Consider the following 27440-nt stretch of genomic DNA (forward strand, 5'->3'; position numbering starts at 1 on the left):
TCAAGAATGCGGAACTATCGGCTCCAGGGGTGGGGAAAGCCGGATACTGGGGTGCCTGTCTCGGAGGCGACCCCGACGCCGGCCTCGACGTCTGCGACGCCGGAGATAACACCTGAGGCTCCAATACCTCAATCACCGACGCCTGTCCAGGTGAAGTCGGAGACGCCGGAGAGGGCAACGGCGTCGAAGGATGCGGCGTAACCGTGGGACTGATCTCCCATGTCCTTCGGCGCCGATCCGAAGACCTGGAACGAGTCTCCTTGCTTGAATGACGCCGTGATTCTCTACGGCGCCGGGAGTCTCGATGACGCCGATGTCTTGGCAAAGAAGACTTCTTGTGATGCTTCTCTTTTTTCGCTTTCGCCATAAACAGCTTCGCCTCATGTTCCTTGAGGGCCTTTGGATTCATGTGCTGGCATGAATCACAAGTCGAGACGTCGTGGTCGGAGCTCAGACACCAAAGGCAGTCGGAATGAGGATCCGTCACTGACATCTTGCCTCCACACTCACGACAAGGCTTGAATCCAGACTTTCTCTGCGACATTATTACCACAGCGAAAGACTACGCAGCAAAAATACACTGTAACCACAAAAGTAACAGTTGCTCCCTCGAAGATAACCGTTTCGAATGCACGGAAAAAAGGGAACTGACGTCGGCACGTCGTCGAGGACCTCTTATTGCCTGTATGACGTCAGACGGCGTCGCGTGGGCTAGAGTGACGTCCTCGTCGACGTGCAGAGACTAGGAAGAAGATTTCCGTCGAATGCTGGCGCCATGGGAGAATTCATTAGGTGAGGAATCCACAGGTAGTTGTATCCATCAGAAATGTGTCATGGGAAATCTCATTTATAGTCATATATAATGTTTGTTTAAAAGAAATAATGATAGATATTTTATGTTGCATTATTATGATTTTGTGGTACCATGTTGCTTTAAGAAAATCACTTGTATATAAATGGGGAAAAAATGGCGGCCCCCACAGGTTGAGAAAGGCGGAGACGCGAAACGCGTTCCTGTGTGGTTACATTAAACCTTATTTAGCACATTCACGGAGTGCTGGGTGCCTTATTTATCAATAATGTGTTGTGTTTATATATATATATATATATATATATATATATATATATATATATAAACTGGAACACTGGAAAAACCAAAGGATAGAGGGGCGTTATAGTTAGGTTCTGAATTTACACACACAAAACCAGAGAAATTCAGGAGTTAGTTATTTTAAGTAACCATAACTCATGCCCTAAGCTAACTGTAACTCACGCTTTCGCCATTCACAGCTAATTGCTCCACATAATATATCATTGATGACACCTATGGCATCATTGACATTGTCACTACAATAATTGCAATGAAATTATTGATGAGAAAACTGTGCATGACGAGGGCGCAAGTAATAGTTACCTTAGGGCATGAGTTATAGTTTGCAGCTTTGCATTGGATGAGTTTAAGAAGCTCGGCGAATTTATCCTTTACAAAATCGGAGCTTCAGCTGGGGGCACTGGCTATTTTTATATTTGTAAGTGCTTCCCGTTGACGTTTAATTTCTTTGAAATGAGCATCAGTAGCAGAAAGGATCTTCATCTGCTTATTTATCCAAAAGGAGACCACAGTTTGGAGCAAAATGTCTACCTGAGTGGAGTACATTTTAATGGCTAATTATTAAGTGTTATTTTGTTGGGGAAGGTTTAGTGCATATTGGACCCCAGTCTCTGCCGGCTTTCTGCCAAGCAAAAGCAAACTGCTATCTCCCGAGGGTGCGCCTCAGGAGACAGGGAGCCGGCCCTGGGTGACTGGGGTCCCCAGGGTCATTAGTGGCTCCAGGTAAGGGGACACACAGCTCCCATCCTTTCTTATTTAGGGCCAACCCAGGGGAAGTGGTGTTCCCTGGGGTGGAAAATGGTCTGGGAGGGAAGCTGCGCTCCCTCCTCCCCAGCTATTTTGTATTTCTGGCCCCAGGGAGGTGGTCCTTGGGGCCCTCATGGGCCACAGAGGAGGGTGCACACGGCCCCCCTCCAATTTGTTTTCAAAGCCCCGGGGAGGTGGTTGTCCCCAGGGCACGTTAAAGTGTCCATCCAAAATATTACATACCTGCATGGCCTATCCGGGGGCTGAATGAAAAACAAAAGCTGGAAACATAGATTTTTTTCAATTTTGATGCAGATTGGTGGACCTTATGTGATTTTGCTCAAAATTAGGAGGGGATATTTCTACTGTGCCCCGTTTTCTTTATTTTTTACTTTTTTTTGGGACTCAGCTGAGTCAGTGTCCCAAAACGGCTGCCATCATTTTCTGGTCGAAGAGTTGGCAGCCAATCAGATACAGTCTGATCCCTGGAGGATTTGAGTCCCTAAGATATCTATATATTTTTTTTTTCCTTTAATATCTCAAAATCTACTGAACTGATTCACACCAAATCACAAAAAGGGCGCTTTCGGACCTGAAAGCTACCTTTCTGCAAAATTTGGTTTAATTCTGTCTAGCGGTTCGGTGTGTAGTCACGTCTAAAGATCCCTATGGAAACTGCATGGAGAAAAAGTGTTTTGTCACCTCCCTCCCCCCTTTTTCTCAGCCCCCGTTTGCCTAATCACCCCTACATGTTCAGCACAATCCTAGAGGACTAAGGCAGGGTTAGGAAATCAATGGAGTAACAGGGAAGGCAACATGGAGGCAGGGATGTGAGAGCGAAGTAGAAGACTGTGGATAGACTGAGAGCTTTAGATGGATACAAGTCATTCAATTAAAAGGGTGGTAAAGAAAGCTATGCTCCAGAGGAGGGAAATAAGCAAGCAAGTATATCAGTCTGCCCTCTCTAAAGACTGGTAGTTTACACAAAAGGTCTTCAACAGACCGTAAATGCATTCTTTAGGTGAAACTTAAATGTCTCTCCAGTAACCCTTTTGTTAAGTGGCTAGAGCACCTTCTTCCCTATGCATATGCTAATGTAAATTACACCAGATATACAGCAACATTTTAAAGCTGAAACCAAACCGCTGCATTATCATCAGCAGCTCCCTGCTCTCCATGGGAATATTCAGGAGTGTGTCCCAGACTCACTGTGCAATAGGATCTAATCTATACCTCACCGACGGGCACAAAATTGGTCTGGGATTGCTTGGCTTCTCTTATAGGTCATCTTTCCTACATTTAAGTACTGTTCCCCATGAGGAGCTGGGTCAGTAGGGGTTTGCACAAGAAAGGCCTCTTTGTAGAGCACCAGTGTGGCTGAGAAAGTACGAGTTGGGGTGCTACGCATAACAGTTGCCAGTGGTTTAGACTATTTCCAAGCATTCCCCCTCTTCCCAATCACCATTTCTGTCCATCAAGAGGCACAGAAGTAGCTGGACAATGCAAGTCTGCATATAGCTAAAAGAAGGATCCTGGCAAAAGGCCATCAATAAAGAAGATTGTTTCTCAAACTTGCACTTTTCCGGTGTCTACTCATCCAGGAGTGTGTTTATTTGGTGGTTGCTAGTTTAGGAAAACGGGAATCACAGGTTTATGGTTTATGAAGACCTGGAAAAAAGTGTCAACATCGATTTTGTTTTTAAGTGCTTTTGACAGATAACAGACTTTGAAGTTGATAGTCTATTTAGTTTGTTTTCTTCTCCAGCCAAAACATTCTTACGAGTCCCAAGTCCTTCATTTGGTTACAGACGTCCCTGATGCATAGACGTGTTGGAATATCCAATGAAGTGCAACGTAAGACAGACCGGATTAAAATGAGAACATGTTTTAGTATGATATCTTTCTTGAGTAATGCTGATCTCAGAAGGGTCCTGAAGATCTACCAGACCACCAAGGAGCTCTAGATTACCATCCATGTTACAGTTCTATAGTGGCATGGTTAATGAAGGGTCCCTAAATCTGTGGTAAAGATTTATCAATGTTTTGACTGTACAGAGGTTTCAACTATATAAAACGTCAAGGCATAAATGGTGAGTTTTGAGGCTTATGTCAAAGGTTTTAATGTCAGTGACATTGACAGACCTCAGAGGCCTTAACAGTTCAGTGATGTAAAATGTAAAAGGATTCAATACTGTTGCTGTTTCAAAGAGGCAATTACATCAAATGTTGCGATGTCTGTAGAGAAGAAAGGGACTTGTGAGTTTAAGCCTTTTAGGGTTCCAAGACTTCTCAGGTGGAGGAAGAACCAGTTTTATCTTCATTACCTCACATTTATGCATCCTTTCATACCATGAGTGAATTACTTTATGCTCCTAGAGATCGCATCTTGACATTTTCTGCCAAACAAGGCTTTATTGTGTTTTAAAGTCTGGCAAGCACACCGCAGTCAAACGCTTCTTAAAATCTTTCACATTTTTTCCTGTTAAGGAAGAATTTGTTTGCAATCTAAAGGAAATTTTTATCTTAATGGTTACGAGAAAATCAAATCTTAACCTAGTGCAATTTCACTGTATTAAACATCCTTCATGCTCAATTTAATTCTAATGGTAGTTGGCTTCTTATAAAACAGACTAAAATGCAACAGGTATAGAGGTTACTTAGTAAGACAGTATGAATACTGTGAGCAATTACACATTTGAGGAGATGTTTTCCCCCCTCTTATTTAAAGTGTTTCAGAAGCCAACAAATGGGTGCTTCATGACTATAAAAGATTACTTGTTAGAAAACAGTGGCTTAATAAGAAAACATGAGGAGTTGAAAGACTGAAGAAACAGGAGTGGGTCACGGTAGCAATACTACACTTACTGCACCCCACCCATTATTCAATGCCTTAAAGGCTCTGCATAAATGAGGCCCAGATGCAGCAACCAAGATACCAAATCTGAAAAACAGCTGCAGCAATAGTCTGCCTATTTTCTATGTAGGTGTGTGTGTGTATACACACACACACACAGAATACCCTACATTAACGTACCATTGTTCACACAAACTGGGATTACTCACAGTTCCGGCTATGCTCCTTTGACAACAAAAAGTTGGCAAGTGGTGGGGTGTAGGTCAGGCACTGCACAGTTGAGTTCAAGAAGCAGGTATTTCCTAGGTTGTGAAGCCCAGCACCAACTCTGGAAATACGTTCCCATTTTGTAGACAGCCGCTCTACAGGAAAGAGAACTTTCTGCGGCGTAGGTACACCATCCACAGAGCCACGAATTCCATTATCACTACCTGGGGAAAATAAAAAAAAACACACAATATTGGAAATCAGAAAAACATTTTGTGAGCAACTGCCACCAAAAGCAGCTTGCATAAAAAACATTGACTGCACACGGTGCAAAAGGCTATTGCTTTTGGACCTACCTATTCGTTTGAAGGGTGTCTGCTGGTAGCAGATATTGGAGGCTGTGCTTTGAGACCTGGGGTTCAGCAACACATACTTGCTTTTCAGTGTCTCCAACTGGTAGGAAAAACTCTTGCTAGCAGGCTCAAACTCTATTTTCTGCAGTAGAATCTTCTTGGCAGATGAGGCCAGGAGCTTGCCCAGCTCCTTCTCTTCCACAGAATTCCTCTGTCCTGGCTTCAAGGCCTCTTTCAGCTTGTCCACAATTGGCATGGTGCATCACTGCAGGATTGCAAAGGAACTTGGTCAGATCATACTGCTGAGATACTGCTCACCAAATACACAGACAAGCCTTCAAACGACATGGCAGGCAATCAACAGAAAAACTGCTGTAGTAGGGAATGAGGGCATTCTAGCAGTAAAAAAAATGCTTAGATTTTAATGGGCTAAGGCACCTTGTTGTCATAATAAATCATAAACAGCAATGACAGTGAGCGACAGAGTACATCACATAAAAAGGACCTCATCCGGCATCTTTGAAGACTGAGACGCCACAAAAATGATCAACATTCAGCCCCAAAATGAATAGACTATCACTTTCCCTTTTAGGTTTTTCAAAATGTTCCATTAAGGTAACACCCTTTCCTTTAGTAACCAAGCTTTGAGAGATATGATAGTTACAGAGCATAATCCTGATTGTGCACCACCATAAAAAACACATTACAGGCTCCTAATAGCACATTTGGAGAAGAGACTCTAGTCTGAGAAACCAAATTAAGTACAAATCAAAGAAACTTCAAAGTGATTGGACCATGTGACAATATGCATACATTTCAACCACATCAATGTTCTGCCAACAGTTGTACAAATAAAACTGAACATATCTGAACCTAGAAACGAATATGAGCAGTTATGAAAGCAGAGTTTAATACATCAAAACTGGAAACGCAATGCAGACTGAAGATTCCTAAGATTACTTCCTTGCAGGGGAGAACACCAACTAAATATAACATTATTATATATTTAATTCAGATTTCTCAATCTCCATATTAGCTAAACAATAAAGGGTAGAAATTATAAACAGTGTGTAACATTTAAAAAGGGTATAAAATATGTTACATCTTTTAACACTTGAAGCTTTCAAAACAATCACCTTGTATTTTTATATCACCTAATCATTTTAACATTAACAATTTGATCTACTTTAAATAACCTTATTTTATATATTTGATTACTTTTTCATACAGCTTACACCAATCATAAGACGTGGCAGAATAAATGTGGGGGCCGGTCTACTCCAATTGTCGTACACCGTATTCTGCCCGTATGGTAATGACATGAAAAACATCAGCTAAGGTTGATACAAGCATCAGCATCATGCAATTAAACAGAGAATAAAAAAATTAAAAAAAATACAACGATGACCAACAAAAGAACCAACCTCGCTTGTCTCCCCACACCCATCATCCATCCCTCGATTTCCAGGAGAAATACACACAACAGCAGTCAAGCAGCAATCTACTTTAAATAAACTTCATTTACCTTTAATTAATGCAGTTCCTATATTAAAGGGTTGAGGTGACATTTGTAAACCAAAAGGCAGAGCAAATTACAAATGTCACCTGAATCCAGAGATTAAACTCTAGGCCCATCCTGCACAGTTAACTGTACTGTAATCAGGGGTGTGGAATTTATTAAAATATCTACTTGTCCAGTGGACAGGTTGCTTCTCAAATCTACTTGTCCTGTAAAAAGATCTACTTGTCCCTTTGGTGCCATGTAGTGTGGCGACAAATTATGGCAGCAATCTCATTATGTAAGTGCTCTGATAATAGCCTCTCTGATTATGCCAGGGCTACTACCATAGTAGGGCTTGAATAATTGCAGTTTCAATCCCTACTGTAGCAATTTCCTTATTTTGCCACCTTTCTGCAGATCTACATACTGGGGCTGGAGGAAGCAGTAAGCAATAGTTCTAGGGCTGGAATGCCTTTGAGTCTGCAAACCTACTAACCTGCATGTTTTAAAGATTTTTACCAGCTTCTCTCTAATATTTTCCCATAATAAGAAAGGTTGGACATTTACTCCTGACAATGGCAGAATTAGAACTTCTTCCAGGGTTGGGAAGAAAGTGGCTGGAGGGAAAATGAACTTGCAAATGCTCAATAGATTTTTACATGAGCAAATCTACACATCGTATTTACCCATGCTAAAATACAGTTCACAAATATTTTATAGGGGTATGACATATACCATGGGTGCACTTTTGTGACTTTCTTTAAGAATTTGGGGCCACATGTAGGTAGGTTCAGATTTGCGACCTGCAAATTGCGAGTCGCAAATCCGAATGTAGGATGGTGTCCCTGACACCATCTGTGATTCGCAAGGGCTTCGCAAATGCCCATCTCATGAATAATCATGAGGTGGGTCGCAATTTGCGACCCCCTCGCGAATGGCGGCCCTCACAGGGATGGGGGCCTGCTGCAGACAGCAGACCACCATGTCTGTGACTGCTTTTCAATAAAGCAGTTTTTTTTTTTTGTATTGAAGCCAGTTTTCCTCAAAGGAAAACGATATGCATAACAAAAATGAAAAATGACAAATGAAACGTTTTTGTTTCATTTTTTCAGAGCAGGCAGTGGTCCACAGGACCACTGCCTGCTCTGCAAAAATGTTTACAGTGACATTCACAATGGGGAAGGGGTCCCATGGGGATCCCTTCCCTTTTGCGAAAGTGTTAGCACCCATTTGAAATGGGTGCAAACTGCGATTGGTTTGCGCCCGCGGTCACAAAACAATCCTACATTGCACTGCGAGTCACAATTAGGAAGGGAACACCCCTTACTAATTGCGAATCGCAAACCCGTTTTGCGATTCTGTAACCAGGTTACCGAATCGCAAAACTGGGTTTGTGCATCGCAATGTGCTTTTTGCATGTCGTAAACAGCGAAAGTCGCTGTTTGCGACATGCAAAAAGCTACCTACATGTGGGTCTTGGTCCCTAATTAGGTCTGGTGTTAACAAAGACATTTTGTTTTTATTAAACTTCTATTTCTGTCTCTTTCGGCCGGCTTTACTGTGAGTGATCACATTCTGCTCTTCCACAAGGAGCATATTGCCACACAAAGTAGTTTTGTTCAGTGTCAGGAACTACAGTGGCAATCAGTGACGTAACGAAACTGGAGGGTGCCCCTTTGTAAAGAACATGGAGGAGCCCCCTCTCCAGACTCACTCAGGGCAGGTGCTGTGCTGAAGGGGCCCCCTGGAGGGCGGCTGCTGGGCCTTTGTTATGCCGCTGGTGTGCTTTTAGAGTTCAAAACTTTTTTGGGGGGGGGGGGGTTTGCCAGTGTTTGTTACAATGTTGAGGGCCTGGTAGCTCCCACAACAATAAAGTGTTACAAAAGCCATGTCAAAACAAGACACGCATTGATGAAACTAAAAGACTTATAAAAATATGTCAGATCAGTTGGCTTTGTCAATGTTTGTTTATTTTCATGCTTCCCATAATCGTGTTGAAAATGGTTACACTGATTTTCCATTAGAAATATTTTTGGGAAATACTAGCATGCATCAACACATTTTACTAAATGACACTTCATTTGCATATAATCAGAGAGCATTCTGGGAGCATTATACTTAGCCTCATAGCCTAAACTTTTCAAACATGTGTATACACGTTTTTTTTTTTTTTGTACTGGAACCAACGTTAGTAGTGAAGTGTGACCTTAAAGCATTTATTTACAGCACTCACCCTAATAATGAAGGCTTTCAAATAATGAACCATAAATACAAGTTCGAACAGCATTGTCTTTTGGAAACACATTACCTCAAATGCAGAGAGGTCCACTCTCTGTAATCAGGCAGCCAAAGGGCTTGTGCTGCAGGGGGTTGGGCCTACTTGTCCCAAGGACAAAGTAAACATAAAAACTTGTTGCCCTTGACCCCAAACAAGATGTCCCGGGCGTCGGGCGATAGGAATTCCACATCCCTGTGTAATTATATATGACATAACTGCTCGATTTTAGTGCTGTACAGAATCATTTGCACAAATTAAATGTCAGTAATTTAGTATTCACTGCTTTCTTGAGGATGTAGAGGTCTGTCAACCATTTGAGAGATGTGTGTTTTTATTGGGGATAATGAGCTAATTAAAAAGTGTTTTATGCAACAGTGTATTATTGCAAGTCAAATTTTAAATGCAAAGTCCATTGTAAAGACATTAAAGAACATTCTTTTTTTTTTTGTAGTACATGGACACAATACCAGGCATAGAAACATGTAAAAATTAAGTAAAAAACGAAAACCGAAAAAGGTGTAATGTGGCTCAGGATTCTGTGTTTACAATGTTTATTTTCACAACCTGAGGAGGATTTAATGGTAGATGCTTGGTTTGACCTTCCAAAGAAGCTTAGCAGCACTATCACTGTGAATGTGTTTTTCTGCAGAACTGAAAGAAAGTCAAAATGCTATGTTCAACTTCCCTAAGCAAATAAAACTTCTCACTATTCTGCAAATGAATGCAGAACTGTGAATTAGGGAAAATAATTCCCAGATAGGACCTCTTTTCTGTTAATCAGGACAAGTGAGGAAATGTCTCTTTTTGATTGATCACCCCCAACGTTTTGGACTGATGGTGCTCTTTTAAGGTTTTTCCTGCACAGGCCTTGTGCTTTGCTTGCTAAATCTTATGTTTTTTTTAAAAAAGCCTGTGCATTACTTATCTTTATTTACCATTGGCTGGCTCCCACGAAACTATTTATCATTGACTAGTTCTCACGTCACTCTCGTTTCCTTGCTTACTATTGTTCAGCATCGCCTCCTCCCAGTCTCCCTCCTGGACTTCAAGTAGAGCCTTCATCTAGCCAAGGAGTCTGGACCAAGTACTGCTTGTGGTGGTCAGTGTCCTTTCACTGCAGGCACTCTTTCTCACAGCGGCGTGACGTGGCTTAAAGAATAAAAAGTCACTACGATGCAATCAACTCAGATCGTGACATAGCACTTTTTTTCCCCCATAAGTTGGTGATAGATTTACTCGCTGTGCTGTGAGCATGATGAAACACATTCATATGTTTCTTCCTTGGATCACTAATGCCACTGCTGAACTACATTTAGTGCAATATTTGATTTGGTCTCCTAATTATCTTCCGTTTCATCAGTTGCTAGCCTTCCCCCTTCCCCCCAGACAGCTGGTCCCGATAAGTTGTTTCTGTTAAATATAAAATAAAATACGGCAGTACAAATAACAGCCAAACTACAGTGTGTTAAATAAGTAAAGAAGGAAACAGAAAGTGTGCAATTATGAGAAGAGGATGGGTTAAGGGTTATTATGGATAAGGCAACCACTGTCAGAGAAAGCATTAGCCTTTTGTTGTGCAAAGTCCCCAAATACCTTCAGCCTACTGTTACAGCTATTCAAAGCCAGATTCTGGCTGTGGGACCAGCAGTGGGCAACGAATCCAGCTAGGAAAGTACATCACCACTTGACCCATTCATGTGCACTGTCGCACACAGACTCAGGATGCCAAAGCATCTCATGTATTCTGAAGGACAATTTGCTTGCTGGTGGAGAATGTTACAGCCAGATATGCTGACTATGGAACTTGGAAACCAGGTTTGAGTCTCGGCGTCTCCTCACCATCCTGTGATTCTGGGCAAACCACTTTAATCTCCCCATGCCTAAAAGCAACAAGCATTAGCAAAGTCAGTAGGTTTCACCTATGCAATATCTACTGACTTTGTCAATGTTTTTTCTTTTTACATGTTGCACAGCAGTTGAGCTGCTTCGCAACATGGCTTAAAAGGTTAAAGAAAAGTGCTATGATGAGAGCAGAGCTTGCTGCATCATAGCATTTTTTTAAATTGTACTTTAAGCAATGTAAAAAACGTGTAAATAAATGACAAAGCCAATAGATTTCTCATAGCCAAAACCCATTTGGTTGACAGTGCTAGTTTTTCCAGAGTGCACAGAGACCTGCTAACTAGACCTCAGTGCCAGTGCCCTGACCCTGAATCATGTATGTTTGATTGGCCTATAACCAACTGGCATAAGCTAACTTACTTTTAAGACCATAGTATATGATATTCAGGGCCAGTAAGTTAAAAGTGTCCCCTCAGGGACAGCAACTTGGGTTGTGCACCTTGAGTGGGACAGTGTAAAACATGTCTCTCAACCTGAACTGCAGACTGGTAGAGTAGTTTAAAACTAACCTCGACTTTGCCAATTCCAACAATGGCAAAGTCTAAGCCTTTATTTTGGGGTGAGCCTGCGAATGCATGCGCTGGTGCATGCTTCTCACTTGCGAGACTCTTGTTTACAAAAAGGGCTTAGCGTCTACCCGTTGCTTACTATTTGCCTGCTTCAGCCTCCTTCTTTGGTGCCATCTCATTTGGCCAATGCATCCACAATCTCACTTCAGATTAATGCAGAGGAGCAAGGACTACGCACAGATGAATTCAACTTAATCAGTGCCCTTCAGCTGCTCCTGAACAGTTAGGTACTATATCATCCACCCTCCCCATGTCTGCTGCTCCCTTTGTAGTTCCTTTTTTCCATTCTTGTTTCCTTGTTACAGGCTCGCCATATCTTAAAAAAAGCCCTTCAATGGAGAAGCGCAAACCGCCAGAAAAGATGGCCGCCTGAAATCAGAGCTCTGTGCATCGTCGGACACGTTTTGTGGACCAGAACCGTTTTTCTTCGGTTTAATGACGTTATGATCATTTGCACGTACGTTGGAAGACTTGGTGAGCAGTTTACTCTTTTGAAAGCCATCTTGTTTCTTTTTTTTTGTTCTTAAAATGCTTTTTACATTTTACTTCATAAGACGGCCATCTTAAATTTTAACTGCTCATTATAATAGGTGCTCATCTGACTGGATCATGACTCTTGTGAGCAAGTTCCTGTTTCCTTTAATTAACGCTTCTTCTTTTTGCCTTTCTATCAATATATATTTGGAGTTTTTTCCTTTTTGAAGGCTTTTTACCTTATATGGGCAAATTAAAGAAACATATCTTTTTCACATCAGTCCTCTTCCACCGATAAACTTTCACAATTTTTAAAGCGGGATACTTTTACAGCATCTTTTTCTACTGTGCCAAAGATGTCTGTCATCTTCTCCGTCTAAGGCTTCTCAGAGTATTTCTACAACTCTTCATAAGAGGGTTAAACAGGATCCACCTTCACCAGTGAAATCTCCTTCACCGATTTCTCTTAAACTTGAGCTTGATGAAATACGTGCACTGCGTCCTTTTATTGAAGAAACCAACTCTCGGATAGAGAATTTAGATAATAAGTGGTCTCAAATGGAAGTGAGAGTTTCTGATTTGGAGCAAAGAGTTAGTGATGTGCAGGACGAAACAAATAAAATTTAAATTTTGGAGAAGGAAGTAACATAATTAAAGTCACTTACTGAGGATTTGGAAAACATAAATAGGCGAAACAATCTTTGCCTTTATGGATTACCAGAAGATCTTGAAGGAAGTGACCAGATTTCATTTTTTGCTTCATTCTTTCCACAGTTAGTGGATTTACCATCTACTACAGTTTTGAACATTCAGAGGGCACATCGTATAGGACATCATCCTCAGAACTCTCCTTTATTTACACCAAGAGGAGTGATTATTTTCTTTCTTGAATTTACTGATCTCTTGAAAGTCCTTAATGCAGCAAAATCCGAATAACAGCTTTCCTGGCATGGAAGTAAGATCTTAATTTTTGTTCATTCATATCAGGTATGTTCTTATAGTCGCCTTTATTTAGCAGGTACTGTCTTTTCGTTTTCTCTTGAATATTTTCCTTCCTTTTTCTTATTGTTTTCTCTTCACTCTTTCTTTCCTTTGTTATTCTTGTTTTCCTATCCCTTTATATATTTCTTCAGTAACTTATTTTACAAGACCCTTAGTGTGTGTATATATAGTTATGTAATGTAAATTCAGAGATGTTTCCTGGAATGTCAAAGGTTTTATTAATCCGATAAAAAAGGCAGAGAATTTTATCCCATTTAGCTAAATATAATCCAGACTTGGTCCTTTTACAAGAGACCCATTTGACTGATCCTGAAGTAATGAAACTTAAGAGGTTGGGTGGGTAATGTTTTTACTTCTCCTACATCCACAAAGAAAAATGGAGTAATTTTGATTTGCCATAAAAAATTATCAGTCAGTGTTCTTTCTCAGGACTCAGATGGCTCTTTGTGAATGTAATTATTAATGGAATTACACTGTCTATTGGTAACATTTATGGTCCTACTCAATCAGATTATCTTTTTTGGCCCAGTGTTACTAAACAATGTATGCAATATAATGATGATTTTTTTCTACTTGAAGGGGATTGCAATCAGATTATTGACCCTTTTGTAGAGAGGCAATCCATAGTCAAATTTTCTCCCCACAAAATGCATAAACAATTTAAGGCACTTCTATCACAATGCAAGTTAGTTGATTCATGGAGAATCTGTAATCCTGATAGCAGGGATTTTTCGTGTTATTCTCCACAACATGGCTCCTTATCTAGACTTGATCATATTTTTATTTCAAAATCACTTCCCCAAAACCTTATTAATTCCTCCACTGAACAAATGGATATATCTGATCATGCTGCAGTCATTACGGATTTCGATTTACTCCCGGTACATCCCAAGTCCAATAGTTGGAGATTTAATAATTCTTTGTTGCTCGATTCTAAATTTTCCACATCTTTTATTGCTTTTGCAGAGGAGTTTTTTTAAATTCAAGGATGATTCTCATATTTCCCCGCAATTGTTATGGGATTCCTTTAAGGCTGCAGCTCATGGGCATATAATTAATTTTGTTTCTAATAAAAGAAAAGCTTATAATGCACAACATCAATCTCTACATCTAAAAATTAAACGTTTAGACCATCAATATTATTCCTCTTCTTCTCCCTTTAACTTGCAAGAACTTATTCAAGCAAAACTGCAATTTAATAAATTGTCTTTGGATAATACCTCTTCCTTTCTTTTACGCAGTAGTGCCCGCTATTATGGAGGTCGAAATAGTTCAGGAAAACTTCTTGCTAATTATTTAAAAGCCCGGAAACAACGCCACACGGTGAAGTTTATAACTACGGATACTGGTAAATTTCTCTTCAAGGATGATGATATTTTAGCTGAATTCGTCAATTATTATCAAACACTCTATACTCCTGAATCGGTCCCGTGTGCTTCACAGCTAGATTAGTATTTAAAGAAAATTCCAAATCCCAATATGACTTTATTTGATGTTTCTTCTCTTGAAGTAGATATTTCTTTGCCAGAAATTCTTAATGCTCTTCATTCTCTTAAAAAAGGTAGAACTCCTGGCCCGGATGGGTTTACTGTGGAATTTTTCCTTCATTTTTCAGATTTTCTACTTCCCAAACGTTTATTGCTTTTCCAGTTTTTCTCAGAATCAGGATAAACAGGGGGAACGTTTCAAGAAGCCACTATTTGTCTTCTCCCAAAGGAGGGTAAGGATCATTATTTTTGTAAAAATTACAAGCCAATTTCTCTACTTAATACAGATTATAAAGTTTTTGCTAAATTGTTAGCCTTACGTTTTGATCCTCTTTTGCCTGCTATTGTAGGGATAGAACAAACTGGATTTGTTAAAGGTAGACTTGCTTCTGATAATTCTAGAATATTTTTTAATGTACTTAGTAAAGCATCTACTCTTTCATGCTCCCTAGCAGCAATTTCCATAGATGCTGAGAAAGCTTTTGATCGAATAGCCTGGTCTTTTCTATTAAAAGCCTTAGCTTGGCATGGCCTTGGGTCCCATTTTATTTAGTTTATTTCTTTGCTTTATCACTCCCCAATGGCATCGGTTTTAGTTAATGGAAATTTGTCTAGATATTTTTTATTAGGTTGTGGGGTTCATCAAGGTTGTCCGCTTTCTCCTCTCTTATTTATCTTAGCTCTAGAGCCATTTTATCCTGTATTAGAAATAATATTAGAATTGAGGGCTTCCAATATGGTGAGAAACACTTAAAACTAACAGCATATGCACATGACATACTTCTATATATTTCAAACCCTGAAATCTCGATACCATCTCTACTCCAGGAGATAGAAGATTTTGTCTTTGATTTCAGGTTATAAGATAAATGCAGATAAAACTGAAATCCCCCATCTTACAAAATTTTGTTTTAGATTACTGTTTGCTATTACTGGCTTTCATTGGAATACATCCATGATTAAATATTTAGTTTACCTCTTCTATTACAAAGTCTATTGAAGTAATTATCTCTGATGCTTTAGAGAAAATAAATAGATCCCTTCTATTATGCAACCCTTTATTTTTATCTTGGTGGGGTCGTCCTGACTCGATCAAAATGATGATTTCTCCTATCATTTTATATATTCTATCTATGATTCCGGTCCCTCTTCCTGCTACTTTTTTCAAACAACTTGATTCAAGATTGTCTAAATTTCTTTGGAACAATAAGAAATCTAGAATTTCTTTTAGTCAACTTTGCCATTCTAAACAGGAAGGTGGAGCCAACTTTCCTGATTTTCGACTTTACCATAAATCTTTTTGTTTGCGTCAAGCTTCTAGATGGATTGCCTTGTCAGGTTCTCCGTTTACCCCTTTATGGCTGGATATTGAATGTTCTTTTCTTCTACCGTTTTCTCCTCTTGAGGTGGTGTCCTTTACTTATAATAATATTTCGATTAGCTCCTCCCCGCTTCTTAAACATACTTGTGCTCTTCTACGCTCTCATTGTTTATCTCCATCTGTTACTTGTTCCTCTTTTCTAAACTCCCCTCTTTGGCATAATCATCTCAGAACTATCAATAAAAAACCTCTATTTTGGAAATCTTGGAGACAAAAAGGCATAGTATGGGTCAAAGACTTATTTTCCAATGACACTCCACTTTCGTTCTCGCAATTCCAACTTCTTTTTAACGGTCCTAACTCCTTCATGCCTAAATATCTCCTCCTTATTAGTATTATCCTTGATATTTTATTTTCATTGCCAAATTCCCCTTCTTCTGCGGAGTTGCCTTCTTTGGCTTCGTTTCTTACCTATTTTCCTACAGCATCAAATATCTATAAACTTTTTCATTCTCCTATTTTGACAAGACCTAAATCTAAAATCGAATCTCGGTGGGAATTGAATTGGGGATGTACCTGGACTATTCCTTTCTGGAACAGGATATGGGATAGGTCATATAAAATTTCTAGATAAGTTTCTACTACACAATCATTGTTTTTTCTTTAACACATAGTTTATATTACCCCCTCCACCATAGTTAAATTTTCTATATCTTCAACGTCACATTGTTGGTCATGTGACAACCAAAAAGGAGATCTTATGCAAATCCTTTTTGAATGTCCACCCACTAGCTCTTTTTGGAGGAAAGTCTGGCATCAGCTCACCTCCATTTTTCATTTGGGAACCCAATTATCTCCCTCTGCGCTCTTCCTAGGCAGTTTAGCTGATGATATTGCTTCAGATGGCGATAATTTAAAGCTGTCAGATCTTATGTTAGTTGTAGCTTTTCAGGAAATTACCCTTAATTGGAAAAAATAATCCAAAATTTCCTATAAAGCTTGGTGGTATAATGAATGCCACTATATTAGGCTTGATACTACATTCACCTCTTTATGCTGCCCCTCCATTAATAGAGATCTGTATTGGTTACCTTTGACTACTTATATTGATGCTTCTGCTTGCAAACCTAGTAATTGTACACTATCAGAAAATTGTAGGCCGCCGTAATTGGTTTGTTTTCTCCGTGATTGATTGATTTTAATTTTATTATATGCTTTTAATTATAGCTAATGCTCTTTAGTTTTTAATATACATTGTATCCCTTTTCTTTTTATTGGTCTTGTTCCTTTTATTGTTTCCCATCATCATTCTTTTCCTACTTATCACCCCTTACATTTAAAATGTTAAACAGCTTTTTTCAGTTACTTCCACATTATACTGTTATCTTTGAGATTGACATTTGTACTGTTACTATGAGATTAATATGTATTCGATTTCAATAAAGCTGAATTACCTTAAAAAAAAAAAAAAAAAAAAGCCCTTCAATAGTTTTTCAAAATGCCCCCGGCGTTGCCCTCTTACACCATTTTACTATTTTCAGTCCTGTATTAGAGAGACGGCTGATTAATAAAGCCATTCAGCTGGAGCACACCTCTAAATAGGGCTCCATCCTCAAAGGCATCTGCGCCGTCACATTCCCCTCCTAGGGGGTCATCTTGGAAGAATTGTGATAGACATGAAAGGTCAAGATGGGTTAGCTTGTGTTCTCAGAGGAGATTGATGAAACACAAGGTATCACAAAATGCGTGCTTAGGAGCTGCTCAAACCCCAGCACAATCTCTCATTCAAGTCTATGTTCAAAGTCTTTAATTCTGAACTCAAAACTTTCTAACACCACATCTACTCGAGCACAGGCTCTTATTTCTGTAACAGTACTTTCCATTTCCTAAGTTGTGGGCCTCTTCTCGACACGAAACCACTTGCACACGTGATGCTTCCGTAGTTGTTGACTTCCCTGCTGTGACATGTGTTTAGCCCTTTTTGCTCTGTGCAGCAATCAACAATTATATTTCTGTAACAACAAAATACACGCACATTGTAGTGTATGTACAGTGCAATTTTTCAAGCATTTTCTGCAGTGTTTCAATGCCACTAATTACTCCTTTCTGCTGCAGAAAATCATGTAAATATGTAAAAATAAAACCTTGCACCTTGCCAGTGTCAAAAATCAAAGGCACCCACACATAAATAAATGTGGCTCTGATGTGGTCCGTCAACTTCCTGGATGACTTGGCAAGTGGGTAAGATGCCCCACTTGGGTTATGAAACCAAGCCTCCTGATGCCTAGTATTTGGCCATGCCATATGACACAGGGCATCAGCTGAATGCACAGACCGAGAGAAAGTAAATAACCTGATTGCCCACCACAGCAGGAACTGGGACCTATGAGGTGCAACCTCTGCCCAGGCAGTTTTAGCAAGAGTAACAAGCATTGGCAAAGCCAACAGGTCTCACCTTTACAAGACCTATTGGCTTGGTTAATGTCTTTTAGCCATTTTGTACAGCAGCGCACCTGTGTGCTGCATGGTTGAAAGTTAGGAAAAATAGTGCTGTGCTGCCTTGCAGCACTGTGTAAAAAGCGCTGTGACGAGCCCAGACCCAACCACTTTGTTTTATTTTTTTGTTTTTTTTTTAAAGTCATGCAGAGCAGAAGCTATGCTGCTGTACATGTCCAAAAGAGATTGACATAGGTGAGACCTATTGGCTTTGCCAATGCTTTTTTAATTTTTTTTTTATGTATACAGGTCAGCCCTTTACCAGGCCTATCAATTCCTATTGCAGGGTGCAGCATATTACAAAGCAGAACATGTGTTTTACATGGTTCAATAGTAAAGACACACATTTGTTATTTTACTGTGAAAGAGGCTAGTAACCCTATCAGCGAGTACAGGTTATACGCTGAGAGTTTAGCTGTGCTAGCTTCTGAATGGGACTACTGAAGTTGACACTTCAAGTTAACAAACAGCTTGATACATTAAGCCAGGCGTGAAGCCCAAGTTGAATTAATTTAACTTTTTGCTACATGCAACTTTTTGAAAGTTGCCACTATTGCCCTAGCTTCTCAGTGCCTTTGCAGATGCTGGCCATGATACAGCCTTTTGCCTGCCTGGGGAGACGTGTAAACAACTCCCAGGAGAGTTAACAATAGGTCTGCTGCTGAAAGTGTTATCTCCCCCTGGCAGGAAGCCACATGGGTGTTAGCACAAAAGGTAGGCCTCAAAAGGGAAGCCGTCTTTGAAGAGCAAATGGTGAACATCCACAAGAGGTGCAGCTTTGTTGTCTGGATAGACAGGCTCGCGTGGGAACAGAGGGGGGGAGGGGGGGGAGGGGGGGGGAGGGGGGGGAGGGGGGGAGGGGGGGGGGGGGGGTGGGAGGGGGGGGGGCGGGGAAAGGGGGGACACACTAGCCTAACTGTTTTTTCCCCATGGGCCTATAGTACCCCAAGTAGCCACTCTTCTAGGGCAGGGGTTACTGAGCTTAACATACCAAGAGAAGGGTTTAGCCATTTTGTGAGTGTGCAGAATAGAGCACCGAGGGATAGCTAAATGTCACACTTCCAAGTAGCCCATAGGGGAGGTTGTGGCCACTAGCCAAAGAGCACTCTCTGGGCATAAAAAGATCACCTCTGGCCCCCTCAGATCTTGCATGGACTGGAGAAGGAGACTGAAGAAGGACTGCCCTGCTGACCTTGGACCTGACAAAGAGAGGCTGCACCTGCTACTCTTTGGTCTAGTGAAGAATGGACTGTGCCTGAGGTGTCCTGCTTGTGGAGAAGACGTCCCTCAAGCCCAGCCAGAAGCATAGACTCAGAAAGTAAGTTGCCTGACTTTCCATTCACAGCACAGGGCCACAAAAGCCGAGGATCCCTGCCTAGGCAAGGTAGTATCCCAGATCACAGGATTGTATCAGCATAGCCTGGGAGATGAAGACCCAATACCCAAAAGTTGCAACAGAACCTGCTGGACCTGGGAGAGTTGTTGGAGTGCAGGATTGTCGTCCAGTAGTTATCGCAAAAAGAAGGGAACTGCTGATTTTATTGTCCTCAACAACTAATAGTCTAGTGCGGATTGGACTTTTACCAGACCAAAGAGGATTTCGATGGACCAGGACCCCAGTGGCCAAAGTCATCACACCTGGACCAAGTAGTAGCTCCAGAAAGCCCCTCCCTCAACCTCACAGCATCTTCATGATCACGTATCCCTTGCATCAGGACCACTTTAATGAAGTCAATGTTACGTGGCCATTAGTGCTGAAACTGGAATGGTGACTACTTTTCTTGTGACCTTGTAGTCTCCCCGACTGCCTCCCGGACACGGTTGGTCCCCAAAAGTAATCCAAAGTGTTTGCAGAAAACCCTGATAGAACTTTCTAAGTCCCAAATTAGTTGAATTTACCAATCCTTGTTAGCAGTTGAGTGAAACGTATAGACTTTATAGGTTTATTGTTTTTTTTTTTTATATCTTTATCGCCGCAACCCTCTGATGGATCTTTTTTGCTTTGGTGTCCATACATTTATAAAAAGAACTTATTTTTATAAGTTGATGTTGGATTTCTTGAGTCTTGTTTCTGTTACATTTTTTACCTGGGGATATAAGCAGTCCAAAGACAGGTGCAATAACCTGGAAACATATGTCTGACTTTGCTTACAGGAGTACTATTACACCTCTTGTGAACTGCATTTGCACCATATAGGATGGTTGGTATTTTTACACTTTTCTTTGTGAATTGGGGACACAGTATATATGCAGTTGAACAGAGCGCAACAGACTATTTACCACCATTGCTGACTGTGGGGACAGGTCAGATAAGGTAAGGTAAGAAGCCTTTGGTGGCACGCGTTCCCACAAGTATCCCCACCACTTTCATTATTCCCCTTCCAACTCCTTCGGAGTGACAAAAATGAAAAACATCCAAAGGCAATTATTAGGCTTCACTACATATTAAGTGAACCTTTCATCATTTAGAATGATAAATACCAAATTTAGAGAATACTACGTACAATATAACATTAGCTGAAATACAAGATTCAGGTATGATTTAAGTGAAGGACGGGTAGATCCATAATATCTAAACACATAAGAGCATTAACAAAGAATAGTTTTATTTAAGTGCTGGCCAGGCATTATAAATATAAATATATGAAAGATTCGAAGTTCTGCAGATTTTATGCCAATGACAATGTCGAGAAAAATAAAAGAGATGGGGAGACTGAGAACAGGATTCCATAAATTAGCTAGATAGAAATTATTAAGTACAAACTATAGCACTCAGTGATGAAAAAACCAAACAAAATAACAAAATCCACCTAAGACCTACCGGTGGGTGCAAACTCAAATAGGCAAAATAAACAGATTCACTACGGACTGGTGGATAATACAAGAGTTTGCTAGGGAAAACATGAAATAAGGAAAAGATGCCAATAAAGTATAAATAAAAACAATTCTGGGCAGACTTCTTGTGACGAAGTCCATAAATCAGCTGAGTTACAGCAGAAACTCAGCCACCTAGAGTACACCCTACCACATTAGGAGGTAAAGGTATGTGTATTACAATTCAGGGGTATGGGCATTTTTACCTGCACCGCAGGTGGAGAAGCTGTCTACTGCCCATTTCATCATGTATGGGATGTGTGCCAATGCATGGTACTTTTTGCCAAACCTGGAGACTGACTGAAAGATCGGTCCATTTGGAGCACCAAGTGCCTGCCTGCACAATGCATGTTTCCCTGTAGAGAGTTCTTTGCCTAGAATGAACATAACAACCTTCCTGTCCTTCAGGAACCTGACGTTATCCCATCATGTAGCGCCAGCCCAGCGACGAGTTAGGCCCAATGAAGAAGCATGCCACCCTAGGGTGTGTGAGGGCTTTTGCTCCGGTAACTCAACACTTTCATTGGCCACATCTGTCTTGTGCACTTAGTCGGGGTCCCTGGTCTAGTAAAGGAACTGCACACTTTATGACATGATTAACAGATCTGGAATGTACGGCTTTTAAACTTTCATTTGTAATATCTTTGTGTACTAACATGCTTTCAGCGTGGTGCAAGTGCTTCAGTTCTCCATTAGGATGAAAATTATCCAAGTAATTAGCTTACAAAGTTCCAGTTCATGAAGGTGCCCATTGCCTTTGAGTCCACTTCTTTGCCTAGGGTGCAAGCGGGAGAGCAGGTCCGGTCTTTAAGGGTTCCTCTCGGGCAGCAAGTTTAGTCCTCTTCTGATTTTTTATGGGCCCAGGAGCGTTCTAAAGTGGTTGCCCTGAGATGTAACACTTAAGCCTTGCACAAGCTTGAGGGAGGGAATGATCCCTGAGGGCACCCTATGCAAAAGGGCTCTGGGGCTAACCCTACTCACTTTGGGCATTTTCAAGATTGCCAAATTAGTTGGCCACACTAAATGTGGGCTCTGAGGGCTGGAGGAGTGTACTATGCGAAGTCTAAAGTCCTCCCACCTCTAACACTAAAATCCAGTTTGAGACAGTCATTGCAACAACAACAACCTTAAAGACCGATCTGGTAGAACAAAACTAAGTTATCAGAAACCAGACGGGGGTGCAAATCAAGACTTAAGATCCATACTAGCAAACCACTGCAAATTTAAAATTTTGGAAAATATACATATATGGATGTATGACAAGACTTCAAGATCACTACGAGGATGAAGAGAAAGAAGAAAGTTAAGCTAGATGAGACACAGGTTTTCCAACAAGCAAATAGTGCTAGAGAAAAGGTTAACAGCTCCTAAACAAAACACATAGGAGCTCTAGCTCAACTCATAAAAAGGCTACAACAGCTCCCCCAGCGAGCAAGTAATATATTAAAGGGAGTCCAACTCAAAGTTTACAAACACTGGTGGCATTTGAGGATTTCCCTTGCTTCCGAAATCTCATTGATTTAAGCAGAAGTCAGTGGTGTGTAAGAGAAAAGCTTGAGGAAGAAGTGCAGCCGATTATCTAAAGTAATCTTGATCAAGGACAGTTAAGGACAAAGGCAGGTCAAAAGCAAGTCAGGCTCCCTGGTGCAGCCCTCACTATTGACAATGCCTATTAGTAATATTTAAGACAGCCCCCACCCCGCTCAATCAATGCTTTTTTGCTGTATACACAAAAAGACACATGGGATGGTATATACAAGTTAAACTAAATGCAGGACAACCCATATGTGCTTCCAGTATAGCAGGATGTGTGCAGGAGGATCAGGGGGACTGTCAGCGCATGCAGCCTTTCCAGTGCTGTCATTTTCTCTTCCATCTTTTTAAGGAACTTCACTAGGCGGCCATTCAGCTTTGGGTCTCCTGGAGTGAAGCAAGCCAGCACAGCCTGCCTTCATGTACAGATTCTTCTTTGATTGAAAGATGTTTTAAGCAGGAATCTTCGTTCTGCCATTAGCTCTTTTAAGGAACATATTAGATGTGGCAGATCTTCTTTGCCATTGTCACCTAAGCAGCAGCTGCTCAAGAATGGGTTTTGCTTTCAAGATGTAACAGAGATGAGAGCAGGCCAATGTGATATTTCAAAAACTTCTATTTGGCAGAGTTTGTATACCCAGTATGGAAGTAAGGTTGGGGAGCCACAATTCTATAGCTGTTCAGAAAAAGCCAAGCGTGGCCTCTTCCGGCCAAGGCTCACTTGTCCTCGATCACTGAGAGGAATTTGATAATTTTTATTGACCAGTTTTTGGAAGTATAGATGGCTGGTGGAATTTTGCTAAAGTTTATTTAGTCCTGTTGCAGTTAAGGTATCGTCTGGCAGGAAAGTTGTCCCTGCTGTGCAGATCTGTCCAAAAGTGTGTGTTCACGGTACTGGGGGGCTGCCTTCCTGATTTTATTTCAGCAGTTTATAAGCACCCCCGTCTGATCAGAGTCTGCTTCTGGACACCAAATTCAAGCCTGATCTGCACTGGAGACATAACTGGGGAGGTTAAAAATCATTCTATTCTCTGTACCATGATGCTGTCCAAGATGGATGCTTCCCTCCTTCGCAGGGGTTTACTCCTAATTGCAATGGTAGGTACAAGCTTTGCTTGTATTACTCGAAGTAATGGCGACAGCGTTGGACCAGATAATTTTTTTTTTTGTATTTTATTTTTTTTATTTTTAATATAATGGTTATGGCCAGTGGATGGCCTTTTCGTTTTAGACCCTCTTTCTGGAGGATAAATGACCCGCTTCCATCTATGATAACACCCAGATATTTGTATTTACCTACTGACTGAAACGCTTCCTGGCCAAATACCTGCTTAATGATCTTCCTGTTGCTGTGCTAATTGGCATGGTTTTTGTTTTTTCTAAATGGGTAGCTGGGCCATTTTCTATTGTGAAGTCCTGCATGATGTTATACAGGTGCTGCTACCCCACCTGGGAACCGCTTATTAGGACCAGGTTGGCAGCATACAGAAGGCTGGAGAAGGCCATGCCTCCTTGTTTCAGAGCGGGGGAGTTACAGGCATTTCACTTTGGTGTTATATCAGCTAGGAAAAGATTGAACAAAGTGGGCGAAGAGATTGAACAAAGTGGGCAAAGGACACACCCCTGCTTCAGAACTTTAATTGGTGAAATTCTTCTGGAGAGGTGTGTTCCTGTGCCCAGCTTGACCTGCACCCATGTATCCCTGTGAGAAAGTATGAGCAAATTCAGTAGGGCCAGTAGAAAATTCTAATTTGCCAGTTTTCAACAGAGTTTGCCATGGTCAAAGGCAGACCTGTAGTCAATAAAGCATAAATACAAAGGCAGCCTTGCTCCTTTTGCTGCGTCAATCAGGAGGGATAGGGCCAAGATGCTGGTATTGGTTCCAGCGTGTTTAGAGAATCCCATCCAGTTTGGTAGGATTATGGCCTTGTCAGAAGCCCAAGATGATAGTTCCTCAGGGAGTGTGCCAGCAAAATACTTAGCCTCATTCCCAATGAGCATCACCAGACAGTTTTTGTCAGAAGAGTTATTTATCTCTGCTCTTGGAGAGGGTCGATAATTTCCCCATCTTCATGAAGCCGATATTACTCCCTTGTCGCTACATGAAGGAAGACAGATCTGTGTTTCTCCACCCAGTATCCTGCATCATACTTATTCAGGGCAGGAGGGATGCCGTTTGGTCCCAGGCCCCCTCACGTCTGCCCTTGGCTATTTGTCCTCCGATTGTCGCAGTGTTTATAAAAGGTGTTACAATGAGGTGGTGTAATGACATTGGTGTTTTGACCACCCACTCCACGTTGCACTTAGTTTAGCAGCACACCGTCACATTAGTGACCACCAGATTCTTTTTGCCTATTGACTTTATTTTAGCATTAGCCACCGCCACGTTAAAAGCTACAAGTAGTTTTCCACGTTGTACAATGTGCTCATGCTTTTATTTGTCGTTTTCTTTCCCACCAACGGCTTAGGCTGATAGGAATGTACTATGGTGGCTGGGAACGGTCTGGTTTTGCAGGGGCATCTTGGTATTGTAGCCAAGTCCTTACGTGTTCCTTTCAAAGCTGGCCTAAACTAATCAGCATTTTTTTAATAATAAACTTTTGCAGTGAGAGGGAGGTTCTAGAATTTTCCTCTCTTGTTTGTTCAAGGTATAAGAGGCCGAGACCAGATAGACCGGGGACCTAGAGAGTGCTTCAGATCTCAGACATGCCCAGGACGCTGGGGTGTGTCATTCTTCCCATGAGGATAACTGATCTCTCGCTCTCCTCGATCAATTCTGGGATCTGCCAATCTGTTGCTGAATAGGAGGGAGATGAACCAGTTGTGCCCTTGCCTCAAGGTGATGCATATTTTTTAACTCATTATTTGCTTTGCATTATAACAGATACATATAGTTGTGGCGAATCAATTGTACAAGTTTTCATTTCACTGCGTGTGACCATTTTTAAAACTGTGCTTTCAGCATGCTAATCTTTTATGAACCTTGCAAAGTGAAATAATAAATGTCTTCTTTGGACTAAGAAGCGCATTCCAGAGATTTTTGTCAGTGCATGAGTCTTTCAGCTTAGTCATTAGTGAAGCAAAACAGGTGGTCTACTATTAGCTGCAAATGAGCCAATTATTGGCATCCCAAGTCAGAGTCATGTCTGTGAAGGGTTGTTGTCAATGTGCCTTCGAGGGCTTTGTTGGTAGCTCCTCCACCAGCATGCTGATTGAAGTGACCAATCAGAAATACTGCCCAAGTGTCCTCCGGCAGATGTGGGCTGATTCCTCCTTGAGCGTGTCGCAAAAGCTTATTGTTTGTTTCCCAGAACGACAGTGTTGTTCCTTACATCAGAGAGCAGTTTGTCCCAAAACAAGTCATCCTGCCGCCTTTTTATAGGCCATTTCAGTTTCTTTAATATAGTTTTATGGTGTCTCAGTGATTGTTGCACATTTTTATCTCTCGGCCTGGGATGAAGGGATCTTAGTATTTTGTTCATGGCCTTTTTAAACAACTTCAATTTTTTAATATGAGGCAGTGAAATGGAGCTCTGTTGCCAGCTGCCATAAGTTAATATCCTTGGTTTTATTGGGGTAGCAAATGTGTCAGTGAGCTATTTAGTGAGTAACCCCCAAGCAATTAAAGTGTTATTACCCCTTACCTATTCTATCAGAACACTTATGGTTGAAAGAGAAAATGTAATCCTTTTGTTGTTTATGGTGAATACTGAGCCAGGTGCCTCAGCTGGAGGGCTAAAGACGTCCGGGGTTGCTTGGAAGGAAACTTCTTGTGGAAGTTGGTCACTATCTTCCTTCCTGCCGAGATGATAGGAGTGGACACTAAACATTAATGGAAGGGTGACAAAAACGTAATCTAATCTGGAACTGGCTGAATTTGAGTGTAACGAGGCTGACAGCAAATTGGTCTCCGGGAATCAGTCATTAAGTGCACGCAAGCTTAGATAATCTACACCACCTACAAGTTGTTTACGGATTCTTTTTAATTTGCCAGTTCTGTTTTCACCCGGAGCTGGTAAGTCCAAATGTAAAGATTAAGAGTTTATGAACTCTTCTTCAGAGGAGGATCTTAAACGATGTGGGGGGGAGGGCAGAAGCCATCCGACACCACAAGGTTTAAGGTTTGGTCTTCTTTCAGATACCTCAGAATTTCATCTATCAGAAATTCTGAGGTCTTTGGCCTGTTTTTAGGGTGCATGTAGACACTGGTAATTATGACCTCAATCTTGGTGTTCTGGCAATAAATTGTTGTCCTTACTGCATTTACTGCCAGTAAGTTCAAATGAAGTGCCTTAGAAGAGCCTACACTTGTTTAAATTGCGCAACCGCCCCTTGAGTGGACGTATTTTGCTGCTTTGCAGTCTGGCACAGAAAAATGTGTGTAGCCCTGTGTATGGAAGGGGTCTTCAAGCCACGTCTCCTGGAGGAGGAGGATAGCAAACGTTTGCAGGTAGGATAAAAATTCTGGATCCGATGTTTTGCTTGCTAGGCTGCTGATGTTCTAAGAACACAGTTGTAGCGATCCTAACCATCCCTTGGAGTGTGTGCAGTGTACTGGTCTTTGTCACAGGTTAGTAGCTGCGCAGTTTATAGGCCACGAAAGCCCTCTCCAGTTTTGGTCCAAAGTCCCAGCTAACTGCGATTATGACCCTGATTGATTCCTGGGTGCGGCCCTTGGTGGTGGTGATTTGCCCTGAGCATCCTTAAGGACTGAGTGTGTGATCTTAGTTG

The 27440-nt window shown here is 41.2% G+C and overlaps 1 protein-coding gene across 4 annotated transcripts in view; it reads right to left on the reverse strand.

Annotated features, from left to right (window-relative positions):
* USP36 (ubiquitin specific peptidase 36) overlaps positions 1 to 27440 on the reverse strand; it is a 523175-nt gene that overhangs the window by 464547 nt on the left and 31188 nt on the right. For 3 of the 4 annotated variants that reach the window (XM_069199675.1, XM_069199676.1, XM_069199673.1), the window contains exons 2-3: positions 5272 to 5537; positions 4922 to 5139 (exon numbers count right to left, since the gene is read on the reverse strand). In XM_069199675.1, coding sequence (XP_069055776.1) covers positions 4922 to 5139; positions 5272 to 5528 — 475 coding nt within the window. In that variant the 5' untranslated portion in view covers positions 5529 to 5537. Of the gene's footprint in view, positions 1 to 4921; positions 5144 to 5271; positions 5538 to 27440 lie in introns of all 4 variants that reach the window. The other variant, XM_069199674.1, reaches the window with a different exon arrangement.

Source organism: Pleurodeles waltl, chromosome 7, assembly GCF_031143425.1.
Source record: "Pleurodeles waltl isolate 20211129_DDA chromosome 7, aPleWal1.hap1.20221129, whole genome shotgun sequence".
NCBI classification, from domain to species: Eukaryota; Metazoa; Chordata; class Amphibia; order Caudata; family Salamandridae; genus Pleurodeles; species Pleurodeles waltl.